We start from the raw sequence: 13,032 nt of genomic DNA, 5'->3' as shown, positions 1-13,032 counted from the left end.
TAATGCAGCCCAAGCCTCATCCCTGCATATCTTAATGGACTTTCCTTTTAGAAATACAGGTTTTAAAAAATATATACCTAGAAAAAGGCTATAGGTAATGTCATCCTTTTACATTCTGCCTCTGGCATATCTATATTTCTGAAGCCTGGCATCAATTTGTTGTTTTGTTTATGAAGATATTATTGTATCAAACAAGCATTTATTGCCCGTTTTACAGTGTTGTGCCAGTAACAATAGTAGTAGTGAAATCATAGACAACGAATATTTAGACTGTACTGCTTTCCCATTGATGTCTTTCTCATTTATACTTCATTTTTCTGAATGTTTGTGGAATATTGGAAATCATTGTTTAAAACAGAGGTTGGCAAACTATGGCCTGCAAACTGTCTTCCTGTTTTTTTAAAGTATTATTGGAACACAGCCACACCCATTCATTTATTTATCATCCATGGCTGCTTTTGTGGTACAGTGGCAGAGCCGAGAAGTTGTTGGTGAGATTGTATGGCTCACAAAGTAGAATACTTGTTAGTTGGCCCTTTACAGAAACCTTTGCCAGCTCCTGGTTTAGACTATTTCTTAGTTGATTATCCTTTTTACTTTTTTAGTTTTTTACTTTCGAGACAGGGTCTCACTCTGTCACCCAGGCTAGAGTGCAGTGGCCCATTTAAGGCTAACTGTAGTCTCGACCTCCTGGGCTCAAGTGATCCTTCCACCTCAGCCTCCCAAGTAGCTAGCATTACAGGTGTGTACCACTACGCCTGGCTTATTTTTGTATTATTTTTCAAGATGGGGTTTTGCCTTGTTGCCAAGGCTGGTCTCAAACTCATGGGCTCAAGCAATCTGCCCGCCTTGGCCTCCCACAGTGCTGGGATTATAGGCATGAGCCACTGCACCTGGCCAATTCCCCCTTTTAAAGGACATTTGAAGTTATTTTTTCTTTTACTTTTAAAGTCATGCAATCTAATGAATATTAAAAGATTATTTAACTTAACTTTCTATCTGCTGCTAGAATTTCTTTCAATACTCCTACCATGTGGTCTTCCAGCTGAAAGGGGTAAGATAATTAGATAAGCAGAATTAGTTAAATAATTAATGACAGCCAGGAGCGGTGGCTCACGCCTGTAATCCCAGCACTTTGCAGCACTTTGGAAGGCTGAGGCAGGTGGATTTTTTGAGGTCAGGAGTTAGAGACCAGCCTGGCCAACATGGTGAAACCCCGTCTCTACTAAAAATACAAAAATTAGCCAGACATGGTGGTGGGTGCCTGTAATCCCAGCTATTTGGGAGGTTGAGACAGGAGAATTGCTTGAACCTGGGAGGCGGAGGTTTCAGTGAGCCGAGATCACGCCACTGCACTCCAGCCTGGGCAACAGAAAAAGACTGTGTCCCCCCCCCCCCAAAAAAAAAAAAATTAAAAAAAAAGCAGCCTTGGATTTGGCTTGTTTAAACACAGGAATTGCCCCTGATTGGGAGTAAAAAAAAAAAAAAAAAAAGTGAAATATTAATATTTTGTTCTTTGTCCATTTGCTCACCCCACTGTCTCTCCATTGGTAAGTTTTTTGTTTTTTTAAACAATTTTTCATAGAGATGGGGTCTAGCGATGTTGCCCAGGCTGGTCTCGAAATTAAACAATTTATCATGGAGATGGGGTCTAGCGATGTTGTCCAGGCTGGTCTCAAACTTCTGGCCTCAAGCAATCCTCCTGCCTGGGTTCCCAAAGTGCTGGGATTACAGGCGCGAACAGCTGTCCTCAGCTTCATTGGTAGATTTTGATTTAGAAGAGCCAATTTTAATAGAAAAAACAGGTAAATGGGCCAGACTTCCAGGTATAGCTATAGGTGGTAGAAATTTTTAGGTAACTGGGTTTAATGGTTAGATATTCAATTTGAGACTTTCTATTGCAGTACTTAGTTTCCCTAAATAAATGTGTAGCAGCTAAAATATGGAACTAAGAGGCCTTACAAACATACCTGTTGTTAGTTACTGGGTTTGTACAATAAATGATGATACAGAAAGATGCGTACGAGCAGAGCCAATCTAGACTTGACTGCAGTACTATATTGGGTATTGTACTGTATTTGTATATTCTATGTACTTTATTGCTTTGTGAACATAGTGAACATTGTGAACGAGGTGAATCTCAACAGGAGAGAGAAGAAGGTACATCCAATCCCAAGATCAACATTATCTCGAGAGGGAGAATAATTTTTCACACTCCATTCAAGAAATCCATCCTGTTAGCGTCCTGTGAATTATGTGTTTCATACATAAGTAACCATCTAATGTTTTTAGTACATTTTCCATCTAATAAAGAAGTGAAATGAATTTAAGTAATAAAGATTAGTAAAAGAAGGAAAATATAGGTTGAGTATCACATTAAAAATTTTTAGACTATTTCTGAAATATTACAGATCAGACTAACAGCTGAAGGACCATACTGAGAATCATTATCATAGAAGTAAAGGGAAGATGCATGAGGAAATGTAATTGTGTGCCCAGTGTTTTGTGTTTAACTTCACAAAAATGCTATGAGGTGGACTTGGGTGGATTGGGTGTTTTATCTGTATTTTAAAGATAAAGAAACTGCGGACCCAAACAGGTAAGCAAGCTCAATGGCAAGGTAAATAGGTGAGTTTAGATTCTAACCTAAACCTGCTAGACTCGGAGCCCCAAGGATTTCTGCTGTGTCTTGGCACCAGGTTATTTGAAAGGCTTGTTTCTATGAAGGGCCTACGTTATTTAGGAAGGAGCGGTTTATAAGCTGGGCCTCATTTCATTCAGTATTGAAAATGTTTTCACTAAATATTTAGTTTCCTGGTAGCTCACTAGTCTGTGTACTTTATTGCTTTGTGAACATGGTGACCATTTAAGTTTAAGGCATTTAAGTTCCAATGCATATTTTCAAACTGAAGTGATCCATAGGATTACTTTGGTATAGGTATTTGTAGAAACATATTTGAATTTATTATTAGTCTTAAGCGAGACCCCAAAACTTCTTATCTTCTGCCTTACCTTATTACCTCTACTGCCCTGGGGGTTTTTTGTTTCTAATATTTCAATAAAAGATTCTCTCTAGGTAAGATTCTCTCTGTGGGTCAGGTAGGGTGAGGTTGGAAATAAATCTTTGATATGTGCATCTTACCTGAAAATGTTGTCTTTTCATTCAAATCGATAGTGTCAGTTAATTCCACCTAGAACGTGGTCTTCTGAGTAGTGTTCTAAGGTTGACAGTAGACCACTTGTCTTTCCTCCCTCTTACTGGCTGCCTCTGGAAATGGCCCTCAGGGAAATCCTGGTAAAGTCTAATTGCCTTTAGATTTTAACTACCTGATTTTTTATTTTTTTTTTTAAATGCAAGGTCTCACATATTTATTATTGAACCCAGCCAACTGGTACCTTCATAGCACATACAGAGAGAAAAAAATATATTCCCAATAAGACATGTCCAACTGTCCAGATAGTGGTGACATTTTCAGCTTGATATGGTAACATGGTCATGACCTTGACATAGCATAAGTATGTGTGCCATCTCATGTGCAATTCTTTATAGACCCAGTCTGGTTCTTCTCCAGTGTCTCCTTTTGGAGTTGTACCTGATTTTATTACCAGTTTTCATCTAAATCCACTGGGAATGGGACCATTTTTTGCTTTTGTTTCTTGGCCAGGAAACGCTTAATCTGGAAACTTGTGAGAAGACATGGTGAGAAGCCGAGTCGAGCACACACAATGATGGTGGAGAAAGGAAGAGAGAGCCTGAATTTTTTTACAGTAAAATTTCTATACTGAGTTGCTTGTTTGGCCCATCAACTTCTAATTAAAGCAATGATGTGGAGTTTTTAAGGATTCTCAGCAAAGTTTGTCTTATTTCATATGTTAAAGTTTTCTGTGGAGCAGATTCTTGTCTATTGTATTCAGTTAGTAAAAGCTGAGGCCTTGTAGTGGAGACTGCTATTGTTTCCTCCTGTCATGAGTCATACAACTTTAGAACTGGGTAGGACCTTCCAGATCGTCTATTCTAACCCCTTCACTTTCTCTGAACTTGTAGTGCTGTGCACTCAATTCTCATTCATGATGTGATGCCTCACCTCGCTGAAGGACAAGTAGAAACTTTATGTGCCTTCTCTAAAAGTGGGATTTAGTTAGAAGATTTGGTTCCAATTTCACCCTGCCCATATACATGTGCTGAGGGACCTTAGGCAAGAAAAGTTATTAAGGAGACTTTTGGAAAATAGTATCTGAAGGCATGAGAGAGAGACAGGTTGTGCTAAATAAATTTTTCGTTCCCTTCTCTTGACTATATATTTTTCTCATCACTGGTGAGTCTTCTTTCAGACTTCATTCTTATTCTACCTGGCTGGCCCATGGAATTTCCTCTCATTTCCTTTCCCCATACCCTACTTCTTATATATTTGTTCATACTTGTCTTACTGCTTAGCAAGTATCTGAAATAATCAGCTAACATTATGGTATAAGTTTTAATTAATTTGAGTTGTTTTAAATTCTAATACAGAAAAAGGAATTCTCATTTCTTGGCACCAAAAAGCAGCCTTTTAAAAAAAAAAATGGTAATTGTGCTTTTTAAAAAATGACTAGTCAAGTGCAGTAGTGAGAAGGGAAAGAGTAGAACAAAGAGTTCTATCTATAACTGTGAACAATCAATTGTGATAACTCACGATCTTTGGACCAGGTTTACACTTTTCTGATTATTAGAATACTCCAATCTCTCATTTAAATTGCATTATCTATTTAAAAAACTCTTTTAAAAAGTTGAAAATGAGAGGATCTTGTCTTTAATTACCCAAAATTTCTAAAACTAATGAAACAACATGATTAACCTTCCATTAATATTAGGGCATTTATTAAGAGAATACAATCATGTTACAAAAGTGCAGGTTTATACTGAGTGGGGTGTTACCTTAGAAGTTCCAAGGCCGGGCGCAGTGGCTCAAGCCTGTAATCCCAGCACTTTGGGAGGCCGAGACGGGTGGATCACGAGGTCAGGAGATCGAGACCATCCTGGCTAACACGGTGAAACCCCGTCTCTACTAAAAAATACAAAAAACTAGCCGGGCTTGGTGGCGGGCGCCTGTAGTCCCAGCTACTCAGGAGGCTGAGGCAGGAGAATGGCATGAACCCGGGAGGCGGAGCTTGCAGTGAGCTGAGATCCGGCCACTGCACTCCAGCCCGGGCGGCAGAGCGAGAAAAAAAAAGAAGTTCTCTGTGATTCTCCATTTGTGATCATTTCAGGCTCTTTTGGTCCATGAGACCCGCGTGTTCTTTTGCCAATTAGGAAACAGATTCAGATCTTAGGATCTCATAGCTGCTAAATGGCAGAGTTTGGACTTGAACTCCTAGCAAGTAAATATATCTTAAGTAGCTTTGTAATGTGTTTCTCTTAATGCACTTACAAATGCACATATGTGATAACATATTTTTTTTTTTACAGCCACTAGGAAAACCCACTTTGTAAGTAAGCCTAAGTGAATTACTTGAAAATAATGGTGATATATGGTACTCAGCATTTTGCTGATCTTCAGAAAGAGTGCTGCTTCTTTAACTTGAGTCAAAAGATAAGGTGTGTTTTGAACAAAATAGCTAGCTACAACTGCTAGGTAATATTTCCTAAAGCAGCCCAAGAACAGTGAAAATAAATGTAAATCACCTTCCACAGTCCTGTCATCGCCTTCACCAAATGTGTGGGAATGCTAATGCTGAAGCTTTTCTCATATTGCAGTGGTGTAGCTACTTCTCAACAGATGATAGGCACTTGTAGATATCTTGCTGTGTAGTAGGAATCTGAACAGCATGCTCTGGAAGGATTGTCAGCATTCCTTTCATGGCTTTTGCTTTTCTAGTTGCTTCTGGCCACTCTGGCAGAACTGTGGAAGATAGGACAAGTCCGAACTTCCCTTAAAAGAACTCTCATTTTTATTGGCTTTGCCAGTAAGTTTGTAGCGTAAAGTGTATTGGTTGGATGGGGAAGCCAAGGGTACATTTCTTTTCAAATTAGTGCGGCTTTCCTTTGAGCCAGAGGCAGAGTTTAAAAATATTTAGTGCTTGTAAAGTTTTTGGTGGCATTATGCTAAGTTGTGGGAATTGGTTTTTTTTTTTTTTTCCCTAGGAGGAAAACTGTAAGTCATTATAGTAGTATAAAATCATTTGTTAATAGCTTTGAAAGAAGCCACTTCATTCTACAACTCTCTTAGCAAGCAATCTTTATTCTGTTAGGCTTGAGGAGAATTAAGTTTGGTAAAAATTTTCTGCTATTTGGTGGTGAGAGATTAGCTGTTTAGGTTTTGGTAGGGCAGATGTCTTGATAACTGAAGGAAGTACATCATTTTGGTTTTTTTTTTAGGGTTGAACTAATCACATATTCAGGCTCTAAATTCTCAATTGTTAGAGGGAAAACTGCTTAATATCTTTCCCTGTCGTAGATGCATATGTACACCTATGGAAAACTTTCTGGTGCCTGGTCCTTAAAAAATATTTGTTGAATAAATTTTTATGTAAGAAAAACAAAAAGCTCAAACAATTAGCTGTTCTAGGTATGTTCTCAGTATACTATTTAATATATATTGAGTATGTAATTGTCATTAATACCTACTTGTTAGGAAGTATATTGATGCAGAATTATTCTTCATATCTCCCGTATGAGATAATTGACATCAAACTGTTTTATTTATTTATTTATTTTTTTAAAGAGATGGGGTCTTCTGTGTTGCCCAGGCTGACCTTGAACTCCTGGGCTCAAGTGATCCCTCTGCCTCAGCCTTCAGAGTAGCTGGGACTATTCATCTGAACTTCAATCCTCTATAGTTTTAATTAGGCTTTTTGTCATTGAAATCTTGAAATAGTCTCAAACCTGAAGTAGATTATAATGAAGGTAATGATATAATTTATTGTGCAAACTGAGACACTTCTGAAGCAGCATGTATAAACCAGGCTTGTTCAGGCAAACTAGGACATGTGGTCACCCTGTTTGTTTTTATTTTTCAAAGTAAATGTTTTATCGAAATATAATAAATTCAGCGAGTCCATATTTTCTAAGTAGACAGCTTGATGAATTTTTAAAAAATGAGCCTCCCAGATCAAGACATAGAACATCACCAGTATCCCAGAAGTCTCCTTCATGTTATCTTCTAGTCACTCCATCTTCTTCCCTGCAAGACCTTTAGCCATAGATAAGTTTTGCCTAGTTTGAACTTTATACAAATGGCATCATATAGTAGTACACACTTTTTTACCTGGCCTTACTGGCTCAATGCTCCCTTTGTGAGATCCCTCCACATTGTGTTTTAGCAATCGTACCTTCATTTTTATTCTTCTTAAATATTTCGTCATATGCATATACCACACTGTGTATGTTATACTGTTGATGAACACTTTGGTTTTATTTTGGGCCAACGGAAATGGTGCTGTTATAACCATACTTGCTTGTTCTTTTGATGAACATATGTACTCATTTCCATTGGGTGTATAATTAAGAGTGGAATTGCTAGGTCATATGATATGTGAATGTTCAGCTTTAGCAGGTAGTACCACCTTTCCTAAGTATTATATCAACCAGTACTTCCTCCAGCAGTAAGATGAGAGTTCCAGTTATTCTGCACCCTTATTCTGAGGGTCAGTGAAGTCGGATCACATAGGGGTTTTAACTCAATAACTAATAAGTTGAGCCCCTTTTCGTGTGCTAATTGGTCATTTCGATGCTTTTTTTTTTTTTTTGAGACAGAGTCTTGCTCTGTCGACCAGGCAGGAGTGCAGTGGCACGATCTTGGCTCACTGCAACGTCTGTCTCCCGGGCTCAAGCAGTTCTCCTGCCTCAGCCTTCCAAGTAGCTGGGATTAAAGGCGTGTGCCACCACGCCCAGCTAATTTTTGTATTTTTAGTAGAGAGGGAGTTTCACCATGTTGGCCAGGCTGGTCTCTGAACTCCTGACCGGCGACCTCCCAAAGTACTGGGATTACAGGTGTGAGCCACTGCTCCTGGCCCGATCCTCTTTTGTAATGCTCATTTGTATACTCTTCCTTGTTTGTTCAAACCTTGCCCATTTTTCTATTGGTTTATCTCTTATTGATTTGGAATTTACATATTTATGTATTCTGGATATTAATGTTTTCATTATATATAGATTACAAATATCTTTTACTCTGGTTTGCCTTTTCTCTTTATTGTTAATGTCTTGGTATAAATGTAATTTTAGTTTTGTACAGTTTAGCAATATTTTCCTTTTTATGTTCTATTTAAGAAATGACTACATCAAAGTCATGGAAATGGTCCTCTGTAATCTTGTAGAAACATAAGTGTTTTACCTTTCTCATTTAGATCTCCAGTTTATCTGAATTTCTGTGTATAGTGTGAGATAGAGGTCAAAATTTCATTTTTTCTATATGGATAATTGACTCTGCACCATTCTCTTCTTGTCCCACTACCACATTTCTGTAGCTTTATAATACATCTCAATATGTGGTAATGTAAGTTCTCCATCTTTGTTCTTTATGTTTGTCTTGGCTAATCTTGGCCCTTTTTATTTCCATAAACATTTTAAAATCTCAGTTTCCATATTAAAAAAACAGCGTAGATTTTGATTGGGATTATATTGACTCTAAGGATGGTAAATTGACATCTTCAGTCTTCCAATCTAGGAATATAGTATATGTCTCCGCTTATTTAGGTACTGCTTAATTTCTGTCAGTATTTAGTAGGTTTTAGAATAGAGGTCTTATATATCTTTTCTATCCCTTTCCAATTCTTGATGGTTTTTTAAAAAATAATTTATTGATATGAGATTCATATAATATAAAATAACCATTTGTCTCCATCTGTTTGGTGCTGCTGTAACAAAATATCTTAGACTGGGTAATCTATAAAGAACAGAAATTTATTTCTTACCATTCTGGTGGCTGGGAAGTTCAAGATCAAAATGTACCAGTTGTTTTGGTTATCTGGTGAGAGCTGCTGCCTGCTTCTAAGATGGCACGTTGTTGTTGAACCCTCCAGGGGCAACGTTGTGTCCTCACCTAGCAGAAGGCAGAAAGAAAAGCAAGAAAGCAAACTACCCCAGTGCTGAGTGAAGCCACTTTTATGAGGCCCTTAATCCCACTGATGAGGAAGGAGCCCTTCTGCCCTTATCACCTCTTAGCCCTCCTCTTAATAGTATCACATTGGCAAAAACTGAATTTTGGAGGGGACACATTCAAATCATAGCACCATTAAAGTGAGCAATTCTGTGGCATTTAGTACATTCAGTGTTGTGCAACTGCCACCTCTATCTAATTCCAAAACATTTCATCATTTGAAAGTAAAACTCCTTTAGCAGTTTCTCTATACTCTCTATTCCCATATGCCACAGGCACAGACAACTACCACTTTGCATTCTGTCTCTGTAGATTTATCTGTTTTGGGTATTTCATATGAAAGGAATCATACAATATGTGACCTTTAGTGTCCAACTTCTTTCACTTGATATGTTTTTGAGGTTCATCCATACTGTAGTAAGTATCAGAACTTTGTTCTCTTTTATGGCTCAGTAGTAGTCTGTTGTATGTGTATACCACAACTTGTTTATTCATTTGCTGATTGACATGTGGGTTATTTGTGCCATTTGTCTATTGTGAGCAATGCTGCTATAGATTGAGTGTCCCTAATCCAAAAAAACTGACATTCAGAATACTCCAAAATTCAAAACTTTTGGCTGGGTGCAGTGGCTCATGACAGTAATCCTAGCACTTTGGGAGGCCAAAGTGGGTGGATCACTTGAGGTCAGGAGTTCAAGATCAGCCTGGCCAACATGGAGAAACCCCATCTCTACTAAAAATACAAAAATTAGCTGGACATGGTGGCGGGCACCTGTAGTCACAGCTACTTGGAGGCTGAGGCGGGAGACTCACTTGAACCCAGGAGGTGGAGGTTGCAGTGAGCTGAGATTGTGTCACTGCACTCTACCCTGGGTGACAAAGTGAGACTCTTTCTCCAAAAAGAAAAACTTTTAAGCACCAACATGATGCTCAAAGGAAATGCTTCCAGATTTCAGATGTTCAGATACTGGGGATGTTCAACCAGTAAGCATAGTGCAAATATTCCAAATTTGAAAAAAATCTGAACTATGAAATATTTCTGGTCCAAAGCATTTCAGATAGGGGATAATTAACCTTACAAACCTGTGTCAACTTGTTTGAGTACTGTTTTCAATTTTTTGGTATGTTTACCTAGGAGTGGAATTGCTGGATCATACTATAATTCTGTTTAACTTTTTAAGGAACTGCCAAATGTTTTTCCACAGGAGCTGAGCCATTTTATAGTCCCACCAACAGTGTATGATTGTTCTAATTTTTGTACGTCTTCACCAACACTTACTTTTTTCTGTAATTTTGGTGTTTTGTAGTGTTTTAAGTGGTATGATTTTAAGTTTAAAATTTTTCACTATTTGTTGTTGGTATATAGAAATACATTTTTTCTCCATATAAACCTTGTAATCTGGTGACCTTAAATTCACTTGGGGGCTATTAATTTTAATAGTCTATTTATTTATTGGATTTTGTACTTACACCCGAATTTCCAATTTCTAAGTGCTTTCATATTATTTGTTTCCTTTTTTAGTAATTATGGATGCAGCAGTCTTGTGAACAACTTGGAGAATATAGGAATTTAAATTTTCTTAACATTTTTCCTTACCTTAGTTTCCTTTGTAGTTCTATTGCTTTTCATTTTGGTCTTTCTTTATTTTGTAGGTTTTTTTTTTTTTTAATATCTGGTGATCTGTGGTTATCTATTTGTATTTATAATGGAATAGGGTGGTTGGTTTTGGTAGCTGATACTGGCTTCCTCTAGTTTTTTGAGGTCTATTTTCTCAAAAGAGCTTTTCCACAGATGGTATGGTTGAGAGCTCTGCATGAGTTTCCTTTTAGGTGGGGGTATCCAAGCTTTTGGCTTCCCTGGGCCACGTTGGAAGAAGAAGAATTGTCTTGGGCCACACATAAAATACACTGACACTCATGACAGCTGATGAGCTAAAACAAACAAACAAACAAACAGAAAATCACAAAAAAAAACTAATGATGTTTTAAGAAAGTTTATGAATTTGTGTTGGGGTGCATTCAAAGCCATCCTGGGCCACGGATTGTACAAGCTTGCATTAAGGCCAGCAGCAGAGGCTGAGGACCTAAAATGTATTCTGAGTGCTGTAAATGGTTTTTTCTTTCGGTAGTTTTTGTTAGCTCTTTCCTGATCCACTGCCTTCCCCACCTTCAATTGTGGAGGTTTGAAGCAACCATCAGGATCAGTTCCACTTCTGTTTTGTCCCTAGTACCCATGCTGGATGCTCTTCTCAATCAGATCTAGATACTAAGCCCGGGAGCCAAAGTTTATGCAGAAAGTAAGACTGTCATGAATAACTCTACTGTTCTGTGAACAGTCTTTTAATTACCTTGATTTCCTTATGCTTTAGTACAGCTTCTGGATCCTGACCTTGGTGTTTTCTCCCAGGTTCCATTTAGGGGACTGGTAAAAAGAGCTCTTGCCTCATTATAGTCCTTTCCTGTGCTTGTTTTGCTTGGGTTGCTGTTTATTTTGGTATGGCTATTCTACCAATTCAGTCTTATCTATTTCTTCTAGAAATTCTTCTATTTCTTTTCTTTCTTCCTTTTTGTTTGGCTTGGTTTAATGGAGCTATTTTTTCCAGGTTGTTAATGGGAATATATATTTTTTTTAATTATGAAAAATTTGGACATAAATCACATGTATCTACTCCCCAGCTTAAATAAAACATAAATACAATTCATACAATTCAAACTCCTTATTCTGTCTCTGGTTGTATTGCACTCCCTCTCATGCATCTATTAATATTTTTCCATCTGTATGCATTTCTAAACAATACAGAGCATTGTTTTGAATGTGTTAGAGCTTTTTGTAGTGACATAATGCATGAATTCTTCACCTTGTTTTTATTTTTCCTTTCATTATGGTTGTTTGTTTTCTTAATATATCTTTTCTGCTGTTTCAGTGGAATTTGGGTAGGGAAGATAAGTCAGCTCATATATTTCTTACTCTAACTTTTTAAAAAGGGAGATTTAAGCACTTTTTGGATATACTGTCACTAAGAGACACGTAGTAGAAAGGGCTTGGTTTTACCTCTTCTTGTTTCAGTTGGTGTTGATAGGCGAATATGACACCTCCAGTGTTACACAAGCTAGGTAATTGAGTCTTGCTGCTGACCTGTATTTGGTGTTATAAATCCCTTTGGAGTCAGAGAAACACTATTCATTTGTGTTTAGGGTGTAACCGAGATTGAATGAAGATTTGGGTTCTTACTGCTGGAAGGAATTTTTACACATCCTTTAGTACAAATTGTACCAAAGAAACTCAGGTCCAGGGAAGGTGAGTGACTACTTGTCTGAGGTGATCCCAAGGTAAAACACAGGGTTAAAATAAGCTATAATTCTCATTCTTCTTTCCACTTTACTATATTGAACTAGAGGTTAGAGTCCTCTCTGTTAATGTTCTATTTTGACTTTTGCCTGCTTTTAAAAATACTTATTTGAATACCAAGAGATTTTTAGTATGTAAAAATGATGGTGAATCCTTAAGCTAATGCTTATTTGCCATGTTTTTCTTAGGATCAAAATGGTTTCAATCCCAGAGTACTATGAAGGCAAGAATGTCCTCCTCACGGGAGCTACCGGTTTTCTAGGGAAGGTGCTTCTGGAAAAGTTGCTGAGGTCTTGTCCTAAGGTGAATTCAGTATATGTTTTGGTGAGGCAGAAAGCTGGACAGACACCACAAGAGCGAGTGGAAGAAGTCCTTAGTGGCAAGGTAAGTATGGAAAATGAGCACTTGGAACGGAGAAAAAAGTGTGTGCTTGTGTGTGTAATTATTTTAACTGTCAGTAGCTTAGTATATTTCTTCCTATTCTGAAAAAATTGGTAAAAAAAAAAATTAGTAAGTTCCTACAGGATGGCAAAAAACTGGATATGACTTGTGAATCACAAGGAGAAAAAAGTTTTCCTCTGTGACTGGCAAAATTGTATAACAAGC

General features: G+C 37.6%; 1 protein-coding gene and 1 pseudogene across 2 annotated transcripts in view; one reads left to right on the top strand and one right to left on the bottom strand.

Moving 5' to 3' along the window:
- FAR1 (fatty acyl-CoA reductase 1) overlaps positions 1-13,032 on the top strand; it is a 63,028-nt gene that overhangs the window by 14,194 nt on the left and 35,802 nt on the right. For both annotated transcript variants that reach the window (XM_023230783.2, XM_023230784.2), the window contains exon 2: positions 12,615-12,810. In XM_023230783.2, coding sequence (XP_023086551.1) covers positions 12,622-12,810 — 189 coding nt within the window. In that variant the 5' untranslated portion in view covers positions 12,615-12,621. The remainder of the gene's footprint in view (positions 1-12,614; positions 12,811-13,032) is intronic.
- Positions 3,545-3,699, bottom strand: LOC116419000 (annotated as a pseudogene).

Source organism: Piliocolobus tephrosceles, chromosome 13 (genome assembly GCF_002776525.5).
Source record: "Piliocolobus tephrosceles isolate RC106 chromosome 13, ASM277652v3, whole genome shotgun sequence".
Classification (NCBI taxonomy): domain Eukaryota; kingdom Metazoa; phylum Chordata; class Mammalia; order Primates; family Cercopithecidae; genus Piliocolobus; species Piliocolobus tephrosceles.
Note: the sequence above shows the minus strand (reverse complement) of the source record. Positions and strands in the feature narration are given on the sequence as shown.